Source organism: Aphanomyces invadans (assembly GCF_000520115.1).
Source record: "Aphanomyces invadans strain NJM9701 unplaced genomic scaffold supercont1.20, whole genome shotgun sequence".
Classification (NCBI taxonomy): domain Eukaryota; phylum Oomycota; class Saprolegniomycetes; order Saprolegniales; family Verrucalvaceae; genus Aphanomyces; species Aphanomyces invadans.
In genome coordinates, this window is record NW_008580165.1 from 251,067 (window position 1) to 263,299 (window position 12,233).

Here is a 12,233-nt window from a genome sequence, read left to right on the forward strand (position 1 = left end):
GCTACCTATACCTGCGTTATGGTCACTTTATTATATTATCTTGGCATTTATATACAAGAGTATTGTAATTTGGTTGGCGGCCAGTTTGCCCCGACCGGTTTGCAATGTAAATCGACAGATTCCACCAATCAAGCGTTGTTTTCTTGGTAAGAAACGAGTTTGTCCCATTTTCCTCAGTCGTTTCGCCGTCTCGCGAGGGGAGCTTGTGGACAGCGCGGGGGATGCGCACGTCAGGATCGGGTGACGGAAGATGCAAAGAGCTGCATCGATCCTAAGCTCTCTGACATCTCGCCGAGAAACGCTATCGTGCCCTACCGCTGGTCCAACGCGAAACACAGCAGAAACGTCGAGGATGGCTTTGCACGATTGTGTCAAATATACCTGGGTCGATGCCAAGACTTCGAGAACACTTCGATCTGCCTCCGTCGCTCTCTCTCTCTGGTTCGAGATGCTTTGTCGATGGAGCGGCGGCCGCATTGCGTTGTCCATATTGTCCCTTGTTTGAATGTACAACATGGATTATCATGTAATGCAGAATGTGCTGTCACGGAGGATTTTAACTTCGATCGCGAGCGCTTTCACGTCGCGCTTGTTCTCGTCCATGAGGTGGATGTACCCGTCCTGGTCTTGTCCTACGAGGAGCATCCCGCTGGACGGATCGTCCGTCGGTACCTTGGTGTTGTTCACTTGAGCTTTGCTTGGGCTGGTTTGGGCATTGCTGCTCACTTTCGACATGGCCGACTTGGACTGCATCACAGACGACGCCCACAATCGAATGCTCTTGGGGTCTTCTTGCAGGCCGAAGCAGATGAGATGGCTCGAGAGGAACCACCGGAGCGTGCAGAGCTTTCGAGCTGGAAGGATGATCGCATGCCCAGGCGCGCCGTCGGCCTTGTCTTGGATGCGGTCGATGCCACACAGGATGGAGGTCGAGTTGTACATGTACTGGCGCCCGAGGGAGTTTTTCGCAATACAGGACCACCATTTGTAGTTGATCATTCGATCCAGCGCGAGAATCACGATCAAGTTGACAAAAATGACAAGGGCCATCGGTTCAAAGCACCGGACATACCACGACGCAAACAGATCGAGGTCCGTCCCGTCGAGCGACTCGACGTGGGACGACAGGTCATGGCGCACGCTGTTGCTGTAGTCGATGAATTGGTGGCGCGCCATGAGCGCAATCGAGCTCAGGTAGATCGGGACGACCGAGCTAAAGTTGAAAAACCCGACGAGCCAATTGTGTCCGCTGTACTGGGCAAAGCTGATCGTGTGGCTCAAGAGCTTGAGAAGTTTGACAAAGAAGCAGTTGATCCAGAGCCATCGAAAGCTCATCGAGTAAATCTGCACCGACACCCAAAAGTCGGGATTCCACTTGTTCCATTCGTTCATTTCGCGCGTAAACTTCATCGCGATGTTTTCGTCCAAGACGACCGTGACCACGTACAAGAACACAAACAGGTCGCTGTTGTAGCAAATGAACTGGATCGTGAGTGCGTGGCTCGGGTGGCGGTACAGGTCGGGCGCAAACTTGTGGTACATGCGCTTGAACCACGGCCACGCGAGCTGCTTGTCCGTGTCGATCCAAATCACAGTCTTGGCGCTGGCCGCGTACCCCGCGACGACCATGATCAACGCCAGCACCTTCAAGTAGAACGCGAGGATCGCGGTTTGGCTGCGCTCGATGATAATGGCCAAAATGTGGACATCTCCGAGCATGACTGTCGAAGATACAACGTCGACCATGTCGGTCGTGGCATTCCACACGTACGTGACGTTGCAATTATCGACGCCGAGCTCGGCCATCGGCGTCCCGCCCGTGTTGAACGTCTTGGCGAAGATGCGATACATGAGGACCTGCTCCGTCCTTGGCGCGATGTCGTCGGTCGACACGGGAAGCCCCAACGTCATCCGGAGGTCGGCAGTGAACAGGCCCGCTTCGTATCCGAGTTTCAGCAGGTCATCCTTGGTCGCATCAGGACCAGGCACGGGGTCCGTCGCGGTCGTGCCAAAGATGTGGCTGAGCGCGTCGCCGCGGATGTATGTAACATAGTCCATGGCGACGGCGAGGCGCGCCGTTGTGTTGGTCGCGTTGCGCGGAAATCGGACCGAGTACGACCTTTCAAGATCGCGGCAGAGATCGGGCGTGTTGGGGCCGATTTCATGCATGCCGGCAGCGAGAAAGTAAACGGTGTCGTCGTTGGTGATGAGTTGGTCCATGTGCCTCGCGAGAAGCGCACGGGGGATCGGCGATATGGAGTCCCAGTTGTCCTGTGTGGAAAACACATAGCGCGTGTGCACGTCCTCGTACGTCTTCATGTCCATGACGGCGGTGCGGACATGCATGGCGTTCCCAATGTAGCAGTTGAGCGACCAGTTGTTGGCAAACACGTCAAACCCGACGAGGAAGACGCCGATGGCGCTGATGGCCAAGTTAAGACCTGTCTTGGCCCGCGGAACCCACGACGAACCAGCGGATGGAGGCGGAGCCCGCGCCACGGCGGATGGCCCAGGGTCCGGGACGATCGCATTGGGCGACACCATCGAATCTCAAGGCACAACGACGACGGACGGCACCTGACGATACAGCCCACCGTTCTCGAATGCGCAAGCCGTGCGCGTACTCCTATAAATATACAGGCAGCAACGGCCCAAAGCGTTTTCACGTGAAGCGGCGGAGACAGTGCCAGCTAAGATGGCCACTCGATCGTTTCGGGCCATGTAATCAAGTCAACGTGGCAAAACCCCGTTTCAATCGCGACTCACTCGTCGACGACACATTCATGCGTTCCTCGCATTCCACACGACAGATCCAACCAGCCACGGTGGATGGCATGGTAGTCCATGGCTTCCAAAATCAACGAAAGCACCATGTAACTCGTTTGAGGTCACCAATGTTAACCAAAGCTTAGGTTGCGTTGAGCGGTGGTTCCAGTGGAACGGGCAACTTGTCCCAGACACTCGGTCCACCCCAACGCCCAACGAAACAGGAAATCGCCATACTAAACCGAGAGTTTAGTTCTTGGCCGCCTTGACTTCAGAAGCCTTGCGGCTGCTGCGGCGCTTGGCGACTTCCGAGGCACGACGTTCCTTCTGCTCCTTAACACGCTACAGTGCCAAATGGTGAAAAGGAGCAGGGGTACCCCCAGGTCACCAACAACTGTTAGAAGTGGCCATGGACCGACGATGGGGCTTACCTGGGTGTAGATGCGCGAGTACTCGGCGGCATCGCGCTTGACCTTTTCGCGCTGAGCCACAATCTTGGCGGCGATTTGGGCCTTGTGGTGCAAGGTGCGGGGCGTCACCAAGCGTTGGATCTTGGGCGCCTTGTCGTTCTTCTTGCCAGTCTTCGAGTCAAACTTGCGGCGGATGACGTACTTGCGGACATCGTCTTCCTTGGTCAAGTTGAACAACTTGCGGATGTTCGACGCGCGCTTAGGTCCCAAGCGGCGAGGGATGTGGCCATCGGTCAGGCCGGCCACTTCGTTGTCGCCGGTCTTGACGACGACCAAGTTGAGCACCGAAAGGTCGGGCCCGACGATGCACCCGCGCACAGACTTGCGCTTGCGTTCACCCTTTCGGCGGGGGCGGTAGCACGACTTGCCCTTGCTCAAGAGGAGGCGGGCGCGGCCGTTGGTCAGCACACCTTGCTTCATCGGGAAACCTTGCTTGTCGTTCCCGCCAGAAATCTTGAAGACGAAGCCCTTGAATTCTTCGCCCAAGTGTTCGCCATCGACTTCTTGGGTCATGCGCTTTTCGTAGAACGCGCGGAGCTTGTGCTCGTCGTCGATTTCGAGCACTTTTTGGGTCCCGGTGTGGGGGTTGGCGATGTTAAGCTTCATGGTGGTGACAGATCGGACAATGAAGCGCCCGAGACGCCACCACGAACAGCTTGGCGTGTGCCAGACCAACCATTTTGACACGGTCGACCAATCACCGCCCGCGTTGGGCTAGCCAATCCCAGGAAGCGATGCCTGAATTTTTTAGCCAATCACATCAAGGTCCGTTCGGCGAATCACCACGATTGAAGCGTCATTTCCACCAATCAGGAAGATTTCTACATTGACCAATCCCTGTGCTGAAACACAAAATGGATGGAATATTAGCCAATCGTGGGATAGAAAGCAAGGCCAATCACACACTTCAATTGTGCAACGACTTGGGAAGATGGGCAACACGTCGTCGACTGCCGTGCCCGCTGCCGCCGCCGCGCCGATGAAACCGGCACAAGAAGGCTGCCCTGTCAAGCACAATGATGCTGCAACACCTCAGCAAATGGATGGATGCCCAGTGAAGCATGGAAACAACGCTGCGTCGGTCGAAGAAGGATGCCCTGTCAAGAAGCAGAAGGTGTACAATGTGTACAGCCAAGAAATCGATCCCACCAACAACATGCCGTCCAACCCGAACCAGGAACCCAAAGAAGGGCAAAAGTACCCGTTGAGTACGAACCGTGTCACGTCGACGATCCCGAAAGGCGGCACCGACGGCACGTGGACATACCCGAGTGAGCAAATGTTCTTCAACGCGTTGCGACGCAAGGGAAAGGGCGAAGACGTGCATGAAGGCCATGTGCAAACCATCGTGAGCATCCACAACAACATGAACGAACGAGCGTGGAACCAAGTCGCCGAATGGGAGGAAACGTTGTACCCAGGGTATGCATCCCCTTCGTTGACCTGAACGACACCATGGCTTATTTCTCATCGTCATGGCAGCTCCGACGCCAAGTTGCTTCGATTCTGCGGTCGCCCCGATGATTTGTCTCCCATTGCACGACTCAAGACGTTCCTAGGGTAACATTCTTTGCTTCCTCGACGACGTCCAACCTCCTCGCTTTGAAATGGCAGATACGATAAACCGTTCGATCGCCACGACTGGGTTGTCATCCGCAACGATAACACGGAGCAGCGATATGTCATCGACTACTACTTTGACGACGAAAAGGCCGCGCAGGACGCCGTCCCTCGACTGCATGACGTCACCAGCGTCAAGTCGATCACAATGTATGCCCGCCCAGCCGTCGACTCGCTGTCAAACGTAATCGACCGCATCAAGTTTCCAATTCTGAACCTGCTGGGCTCGACCCAGCGCGTCCCGTTGCCGACGAATCACGCTGGCAACGACACCGACGTGGACACGGAGGACGTCCTCTCTGTCGACCAAGTGAACGAAACGTTCGAGAAAATCCAGGCGAACTGCAAGACGTGCTTCACCAACGTCCAAACTTGCACGGACGAGGCGTCGTGTGCCCAAGCTGCCACAGCGCTCCAATTTTGCATGGCCAACATCTTGTGCAAGCCCGACGCTGTCAAGTTCACGACTGCCCTCGCATCCGGCGACGAAGCACGCATCGAAGAAGCATACGCTGCCATGGAAACCTGCGTCGACCGATTCGAAGTTCGCTCGCGTGCTGCATTGCAAGAGCAAGCCCGTGTCGCCGCTCGACAGATGTCGACCGCCTCTTCCACAGCATAGACTCCAGTTTTTCTAACGCCATCCACAAGTCGCACATGCATTTCGTTTGACCGTACCAGTCGATCGCCATGTTGTGCGAGGTGCACGTGCCACAAACACTTTGCCCACGACGTCATCCTGAGCTGACCTACGCGACAACGACAACGGCCAGCGGTGGACAGCTTCCACTCCACACCCTTCTTCATGGAGGTGGTCAGAATTTGTCCGACGCATTTCGATGTCGACGAGTCCAGCACTCATGACGTTGTAATTTGTCGTGGATCATGCCTACAACTCGTCCAAGTCGAGCACCTCGATATCTTCATGGATGGCACGGTCGCTCGATGGGAGATCCTCTTGGAGCTCGTTTTCGTCGACACCTTGGGGGAAATGCTCCTTACTCGCCTCATCCATTCTTTCGCGGCGCTGGCGCTCGCGCTCGGCAATCTCTTGCGGGGTCTGCGTCGCTGGTTGCTTCTTTGGGCGGCGCTTTACTGTCACTTCCTTGGTCAACAGGCGAAACGAGTCGGACGACACATCGCCGATAGCATGCTCGTTCAGGAAGGTTTGCACAGGCAGTTTGTCGAAGTAGGACGTGTACGCTTTGGCCGACCATGACGCGGGGCTCGTTATATCGTCGCGGGCTTTCGTCGCCCTCTTGAACAGGACGAGGCGGTGGTGGGAGCTGTCCGTGATGGGTTTCTTAAATAGGGAATCGACCGACAGCTTCAGGATCGACGCGTCCATCCAGACAAACTTGACCAGGCGATGCTCGTGCATGAGCGCCTGAATCCACTGCTTCTGGTACTCATCAAATTTTTGCTTGCCGTTGCGATGGATCAACACACATGCCGTCGCTGTCTTTCCGAGGCACTTGTCTTCAAGCTGCTTGGTGTTTTGCACTTCATGCAACTGCTTTTGTACTTGAACCAGGGTCTGCGCGACAAGGGCCTTTGGTTTTTGGAGGTAGTTCAAGAAGAGCTATGGACTAACATGAGATGGACGAGACAGTGGTGGAAAGGATGTACTTGCTTGGGCTTTTCTCCATTTGCGATGGTAAATACGGTTGGGGAGATGTCGTCGCGAAGGAGGAACTTCTTAAACACTGACTTGCCTGACGGGAGTTTGTCGTGGCAGTCGACAACGCCGACATGGACCGCCTTTCCTACCAACCGCTTGGACGCCTTGTCAAACACGTCTGGAAGTATGGCGTCGGGCTTGGAGCACAGGACAAGCCACGGCTCACCCGATCGAAACACTCGATCGATGTCTTCACGATTGCCGAGGTGGATGAAGTGGATGCTGTTGGTCGAATTAGCAGCTTGAAGAAAGGACCAGCAAAAGAGCGCCACCACAACCACTGACGCTCCAGCAATAACTTGCCAATGGTCTCGCCACATGCGATTCTTCATAAACATCTTCATCTCCTTCGCGTTGCTTGCCCCGCCATGGCCGCCCCCTTTCGTGGTTCCTTTCGCCATCGTCCAAAAGTGAATTCGTTTTGATTGGGTAAAAAGCTTACGATTTACAGCCAATTAAGTCAATAAATATATTTAATTGGACAAAACACAATTCAAAAATCCTGTGATGACGAAATCGTGTCGAGGCCCAGGACCAGGTTGTGTGTGACATGAGCCTGCCTCTCGTGGCCGGTTCTCGAGCTTCGGCAATGGGCGCACTTCGCAGACCACCGCCGCGCCTTCCCTCTCCGCCTTCATGTCAGCACAGCTTGAATTGACTTGGCAATCATGTCACAGTGTCCCCTTTCGAGGAGGGGCCAATGACCTAGCACGACCACATTCTGCTTGGCCAACGCAGACTGCACCTCTGTGGGTCTACGTTCGTGCTGCCATTGTCTTGACTCGATCCAACCGCGCACGGAGACGCTTGGGGAGCTTACCACGGGCACGATGACATCATCGCCCGTCAACGACACATTCGACGCGAATCTTCGTAAAGAATAATGCATGGCATTTCTACCAATCAAATCACTCATTCTATTCTGTTCTCGGGGATTTCTTCGGGATCTTGGAAAATAAGTGATAATTTGTATGATGGAGAATTCGAAATCCGCGGATTGCCAAGGATGTAGTTCACGTCTTCACTTCGGAATTTGAAATCTTCGCATCATGTCTGCTCCCGCCGTTCCAGAGCACATCCTTGCGGACGAGTCCAACACAGGATGCCAGTACATGGGGGAGTCCTTGATCGTGTTTGTAATTGGAGCTTCGGGCGACTTGGCCAAGAAGAAGGTACGTGCGCTGAATGCGTTCCTTCAACCCCCTGATCTGTCTTCTTGCATTCGTGTGTAGACGTATCCTTCCCTCTTTGAGCTGTACACGCACGGGTACTTGCCGGAACACACTACAATCTGTGGGTATGCTCGGTCCCATAAGACGGATGAAGAGTTTCGCTCGTTCATCGGTGGGTACCTCAAAACCACCGAGACTGAGAAGAAGGAGGCGTTCCTCCAAAAGTGTTTGTACCGGTATGGCGAGTATGGTTCTGTTGAAGCCGTGGGTAAAGTGAGTGCCGAAATGTACTTGAAGGAGATGTCGACGGGACTGAAGACGAAGAATCGATTGTTCTATTTTGCCATCCCACCCAACGTGTTTGTCCCGATCGGGACGTCGATCAAGGCTGCCGCATTGTCGAGTGAAGGATGGAACCGACTGATTGTGGAAAAGCCATTTGGCCACGACCTTTCGTCTTTCAATGAACTTTCGACGGCAATGGGTGCGTTGTATTCGGAAGACGAGATCTACCGCATCGACCACTACCTTGGCAAAGAAATGGTGCAAAACCTCATGCTCCTGCGCTTCGCCAACATCACATTCGAGCCACTGTGGAACCGCAACTACATTTCGAGCGTCATGATCACGTTTAAGGAAGACATTGGTACCCAAGGCCGAGGCGGGTACTTTGACTCGTACGGGATCATTCGAGATGTCATGCAGAACCATCTCCTTCAAGTGCTGTCGTTGGTGGCGATGGAACCACCCGTCCGTGCATCTGGAGATGACTACGCTAACTTTGTTCGTGACGAGAAGGTCAAAGTGCTCGAATGCATCGAGCCCATCAAGCTCAAGGATACCGTGATGGGTCAATACATTGCCGACCCCGAGAACCCAAAGTCCGAAGTCGGGTATCTCGATGACCCGACAGTGCCCAAGGGGTCTGTGACGCCCACGTTTGCGGCCTTTGTAATGAATATCAAGAATCCTCGATGGGACGGCGTTCCGTTCATCATGAAAGCCGGCAAAGCCCTTAACGAGCGCAAAGCAGAAGTCCGCATCACGTTCAAGTCCGCCCCGGGCGCCGAGCACATGTTCCCCGGTGCCAAAATCCCACAGAACGAACTCGTCTTGCGCTTGCAGCCCAACGAAACCGTGTACATGAAAACGAATGTCAAGAGTCCAGGGTTGAGCACCAAGGCCGTCGCGAGCGAACTCGAACTGAGCTACTCGACGCGGTATGCCGACACGCACCTCCCTGACGCATACACCCGTCTGGTGCTGGACGTGTTGCGTGGAAAGCAAGCGACATTCGTTCGCGACGACGAACTGCGAGCGGCGTGGAAGATCTTTACGCCGCTACTAAATGAGATCGATCAGAAGAAGATTCCTCCAATTCCGTACAAGTTTGGGTCCCGCGGCCCTGCCGAAAGCGACGAGCTGGTGCGAAAGCAGGGGTATGTGTACCACAGCGGAGCGTACCAGTACTCGCTTCGTGGGTCATTGTAAGGTTGTGAAGAAATACCGTTTATTACATGGATGCGTGTGGTGTTGAAGCAAGGATGGATTGTTCCAGGGCGAGGTCGGTCTTGTAGAGGCGCACTGCGAGCGCAGAGACGGCTCGACTGAGGGCTTCATCCGTCGTGATGGACTCAAAGCGAAGTCCAAGGGAGGCAAGGTAGTTTTGGACTTCCATGGGGAGTTCCAAGTGGAGGTGGCACGATGGCGCTTCGTTCTCGAGAGGTCTCGCTTTGTCAGCGTTGTTCGGACAACGCAACTGCGCGATGCTGTCTCTGTTGGAGCGAAGCTTCAATTCCATGTAGCGCAAACGCTGGGCGTCCATTCGCTCAGCCAGCGTCGATTGCCGCCGCCGCATCGACGGCCGTGACTCTTCATTCCGTTTCGGCATTTGAATAGTACCCCAATTCGATGCGACCGTGCCGACGACTTGAAGGATGTCATGGTGATTATATTTAGGTTTAGTATTGCATTTGTGGAACAGGAGGTACAAGCTCTGGTCGTCCATATTAAAACGACAATTATAAACTAGAGATATGTATGCTCGATTTGTTGGCCGTGATGTCGAGTGGGCCAATCAGAGCCAAGACACCGTTTGCGATCAAATATTGTCGGCAAGATGGAGCCGACGTCGCCGCCGCCGACGACGCGATGCGCCTGTCGCTGCGTGGCTCAACTAGAAGAAGAAGTTGAAGCGCTGCAGAGCCATTTGCTTCGATACCGTCGAAAGTATGGCAACCTGGACGTCCTGGAACAGCGTCAGGCGATCAAGGAGTCCACCGACTCTGGTGGAACTGCCGCGTCAGCCAAACTCGACCCCATTCCGCAACTAACCCTGGACGACAACTCGACGACTCTCATATCATCGACCGTTGGAAAGCATGTTGTCCTCGACTACGTGGCCGACTCGCCCATGTTTCGCAAGAATCTGGAGGGTCTGGAAGAATCCACGAGCGGCCTACGAGGGTTCATGAAGGAACTCATGGCGCGAACGAAGGAGTTCGTTGCGGCTGGCAAGGTCCTCGGCTCCAAGGAGGTTGCTCTGGCTGAGATGTACTCGACCAAGTACAGTCGATCGCTCTTCACGTCGTGCTACGCCGAACTCGGTGACCTTTCGACTCTTCTCAACGACTTCCACGACACGTTGACGCAGATCCAAAGCTCGCGTGAGAGCATGCTCCTTAGTATTGAAGCGCTGCTGTACCAACCCCTTGAGAACTTCATCGAAGCAGAACTCAAGCTCGCTGCCGACTTGCGCAAGGACGTGTCCAAGTCCAGCGACGACTACGATGCGCTGTTGGGCAAGGTTCTTAGCAAGCCAGTGACGTTGTCGGCATCCGCACCCCCCGTCGCTCGATCGGCTTCGTCGTCCATCTCGACTGAAGGGCCTCCATCGAGCGTCGACGACGCCGTGGCCCTGTCCCGCCAGCCTTCTCTCTCGTCGATGTCTCCCCCTCCTTTGACCACAGCCGCCCCAACTTCGTCGGTCGATAAGGCGCTCATGGCTGCGCGCTGCAAGTTTGAACTCGCGCGTTTCGATTGCGTTCGGTACTTCAACGCCCTCGATGCCAAGAAGAAGTTTGTCTTGGTCGACGCATTCAACTCGACTTTGTATTCGTACTTGGGACACTTTCACGCGTGCCACGAACTTGTCCACGCGATCGAGCCCGCCCTTCGCACCAGACAACGCGCCTTACAAGATGCCCGCGCGCAATTCGCCGCGGAGGACGACATGTTTGAGACACAGCGAGACTTGCTCCAGTCGCGGCTGTCGGCGTACCCGACGCATGTGGCGCTTCCAGTGGAGATTCTATCCCTTGCGACGGCAGCCAGTCGACCCAACTTGAAGGAGTCGGTGGGGAGTCCTCGAGGCGGTAGCTCGGCCTCCGCAGACAAGCAAGGGTACCTCCTCGTGCGCGGGGGAGGCAGCAGCACGGGCGGGCCGTCGTCGTTTTCGTTCTCGTCCAAGGCATACAAGCGCGTGTGGTTTCAAATCCATGCAGGCAAGCTGTACGCGATGCAAAAGAACATGGAGCTCACAGTCGTGTGCGACCTCATGATATCCAAGGTCCGGCCATGCGGGAAGGCGGCGCTCCCGTACACGTTTGAAGTTCTCGACAACAACCAGACCAAGCACATTCTGCAAGCCACGAGCGAAGCGGACATGGTCGCGTGGATTGACGCGGCCCAAAACAGCACCGAACGACTCCTCGGCCAGCAACCCCACGACAAGGCGGTCCATCCTGGCCACGCGGACGCAGTCCAAGTCCTCATGGATGCCAACCCGTTGTGCGCAGACTGCGACCAGTCTCCAGCGGAATGGGTCTCGATCAACATCGGAGTGTTTCTGTGCATCGAGTGCTCGGGTATTCACCGGAGCCTTGGCGTCCACGTGTCGAAGGTTCGGTCGCTCGCCTTGGATTCATGGGACATGTCGCTCCTCGACTTGCTCACGACGCATCTCGGGAACACCAAGATGAACGCTGTCTGGTACGTGCGCTTCTCGTCATGGTGCGTGCTCGTAAGAATAGTTCGTTAGGGAAGCGGAATTGGCGCCGGGATGGACGCGGCCCGTGGCGTTGTCGTCGCGCGCGGAGAAAGAGAAGTGGATCAAGGCGAAGTATGCGTTTCGAGGGTTTTCGACACATACGCTCGATCCAGCCCCTCTCGTCATGGCGCGGTTTTTCGACGCTGCAACTCGAGGTGACGTCCGTCGACTCGCGGAGGGGCTTGCGCACGGTGTGGATGTCAACGAAAAAGACTCTGCCACGGGAGCGACACCACTGCATCGGTCGGCCGCCGCCGGCCATGCCCTGGCGTGCGAGTATTTGATGCAAAATGGCGCGTCCCTTCGAGAAGTCGACAAGCAGGGACAGCTGCCGTCAGATGCTGCGAAACGCGGTGGGTTCGACAGTCTCAAGCTCTTGTTACTCGAGCGAATGCGTGAATAAGGAATGGCCAACAAGGGGTCGAATGTGTGTTGCAGAAAGAGTGTGGAGGTGGTCGTGACATGCAGAACCAGGT

At 55.3% G+C, this 12,233-nt stretch overlaps 7 protein-coding genes across 7 annotated transcripts; 3 read left to right on the forward strand and 4 right to left on the reverse strand.

The window, feature by feature from the left end:
- Window positions 1-125: 125 nt before the first annotated feature.
- Window positions 126-2,612, reverse strand: H310_09163 (hypothetical protein). Its single transcript, XM_008875154.1, has one exon. It carries the CDS (start codon window positions 2,542-2,544, stop codon window positions 523-525), a length of 2,022 nt encoding a protein of 673 aa, XP_008873376.1. The 5' UTR covers window positions 2,545-2,612; the 3' UTR covers window positions 126-522.
- A 71-nt stretch (window positions 2,613-2,683) lies between these two features.
- H310_09164 (hypothetical protein) lies at window positions 2,684-4,157 on the reverse strand. Its single transcript, XM_008875155.1, has 2 exons — window positions 3,198-4,157; window positions 2,684-3,108 (listed from the first exon to the last, which is right to left on the reverse strand). Exons 1-2 carry the CDS (start codon window positions 3,840-3,842, stop codon window positions 3,016-3,018), a joined length of 738 nt encoding a protein of 245 aa, XP_008873377.1. The 5' UTR covers window positions 3,843-4,157; the 3' UTR covers window positions 2,684-3,015.
- Window positions 4,149-5,596, forward strand: H310_09165 (hypothetical protein). Its single transcript, XM_008875156.1, has 3 exons — window positions 4,149-4,658; window positions 4,719-4,796; window positions 4,851-5,596. The coding sequence occupies exons 1-3, from the start codon at window positions 4,168-4,170 to the stop codon at window positions 5,476-5,478; spliced, it is 1,197 nt and encodes a 398-aa protein (XP_008873378.1). The 5' UTR covers window positions 4,149-4,167; the 3' UTR covers window positions 5,479-5,596.
- On the reverse strand, window positions 5,466-6,948 carry H310_09166 (hypothetical protein). The gene is made up of 2 exons (XM_008875157.1): window positions 6,486-6,948; window positions 5,466-6,438 (listed from the first exon to the last, which is right to left on the reverse strand). The coding sequence occupies exons 1-2, from the start codon at window positions 6,936-6,938 to the stop codon at window positions 5,746-5,748; spliced, it is 1,146 nt and encodes a 381-aa protein (XP_008873379.1). The 5' UTR covers window positions 6,939-6,948; the 3' UTR covers window positions 5,466-5,745.
- A 622-nt stretch (window positions 6,949-7,570) lies between these two features.
- H310_09167 (glucose-6-phosphate dehydrogenase) lies at window positions 7,571-9,605 on the forward strand. Its single transcript, XM_008875158.1, has 2 exons — window positions 7,571-7,709; window positions 7,770-9,605. The coding sequence occupies exons 1-2, from the start codon at window positions 7,587-7,589 to the stop codon at window positions 9,198-9,200; spliced, it is 1,554 nt and encodes a 517-aa protein (XP_008873380.1). The 5' UTR covers window positions 7,571-7,586; the 3' UTR covers window positions 9,201-9,605.
- Window positions 9,223-9,567, reverse strand: H310_09168 (hypothetical protein; the record flags this gene model as incomplete). Its single annotated transcript, XM_008875159.1, has 1 exon — window positions 9,223-9,567. One exon carries the CDS (start codon window positions 9,565-9,567, stop codon window positions 9,223-9,225), a length of 345 nt encoding a protein of 114 aa, XP_008873381.1.
- Window positions 9,606-9,802: 197 nt separating the features above from the next.
- Window positions 9,803-12,197, forward strand: H310_09169 (hypothetical protein). Its single transcript, XM_008875160.1, has 2 exons — window positions 9,803-11,699; window positions 11,749-12,197. Exons 1-2 carry the CDS (start codon window positions 9,829-9,831, stop codon window positions 12,158-12,160), a joined length of 2,283 nt encoding a protein of 760 aa, XP_008873382.1. The 5' UTR covers window positions 9,803-9,828; the 3' UTR covers window positions 12,161-12,197.
- Window positions 12,198-12,233: the final 36 nt, after the last annotated feature.

What these genes read in the sequence shown, in the direction of transcription:
- H310_09163 (XM_008875154.1), bottom strand. Translation starts at nt 2,544, where the DNA reads ATGGTGTCGCCCAATGCGATCGTCCCGGACCCTGGGCCATCCGCCGTG.
- H310_09164 (XM_008875155.1), bottom strand. Translation starts at nt 3,842, where the DNA reads ATGAAGCTTAACATCGCCAACCCCCACACCGGGACCCAAAAAGTGCTC. An exon ending in ACTCGCGCATCTACACCCAG is followed by an intron (nt 3,109 to 3,197) that starts GTAAGCCCCATC and finishes TTGGCACTGTAG; the next exon opens with CGTGTTAAGGAGCAGAAGGA.
- H310_09167 (XM_008875158.1), top strand. Translation starts at nt 7,587, where the DNA reads ATGTCTGCTCCCGCCGTTCCAGAGCACATCCTTGCGGACGAGTCCAAC. An exon ending in GCGACTTGGCCAAGAAGAAG is followed by an intron (nt 7,710 to 7,769) that starts GTACGTGCGCTG and finishes ATTCGTGTGTAG; the next exon opens with ACGTATCCTTCCCTCTTTGA.
- H310_09165 (XM_008875156.1), top strand. Translation starts at nt 4,168, where the DNA reads ATGGGCAACACGTCGTCGACTGCCGTGCCCGCTGCCGCCGCCGCGCCG. An exon ending in GAGGAAACGTTGTACCCAGG is followed by an intron (nt 4,659 to 4,718) that starts GTATGCATCCCC and finishes TCGTCATGGCAG; the next exon opens with CTCCGACGCCAAGTTGCTTC. An exon ending in CGACTCAAGACGTTCCTAGG is followed by an intron (nt 4,797 to 4,850) that starts GTAACATTCTTT and finishes TTGAAATGGCAG; the next exon opens with ATACGATAAACCGTTCGATC.
- H310_09169 (XM_008875160.1), top strand. Translation starts at nt 9,829, where the DNA reads ATGGAGCCGACGTCGCCGCCGCCGACGACGCGATGCGCCTGTCGCTGC. An exon ending in ACCAAGATGAACGCTGTCTG is followed by an intron (nt 11,700 to 11,748) that starts GTACGTGCGCTT and finishes ATAGTTCGTTAG; the next exon opens with GGAAGCGGAATTGGCGCCGG.
- H310_09166 (XM_008875157.1), bottom strand. Translation starts at nt 6,938, where the DNA reads ATGGCGAAAGGAACCACGAAAGGGGGCGGCCATGGCGGGGCAAGCAAC. An exon ending in ATGGAGAAAAGCCCAAGCAA is followed by an intron (nt 6,439 to 6,485) that starts GTACATCCTTTC and finishes GTTAGTCCATAG; the next exon opens with CTCTTCTTGAACTACCTCCA.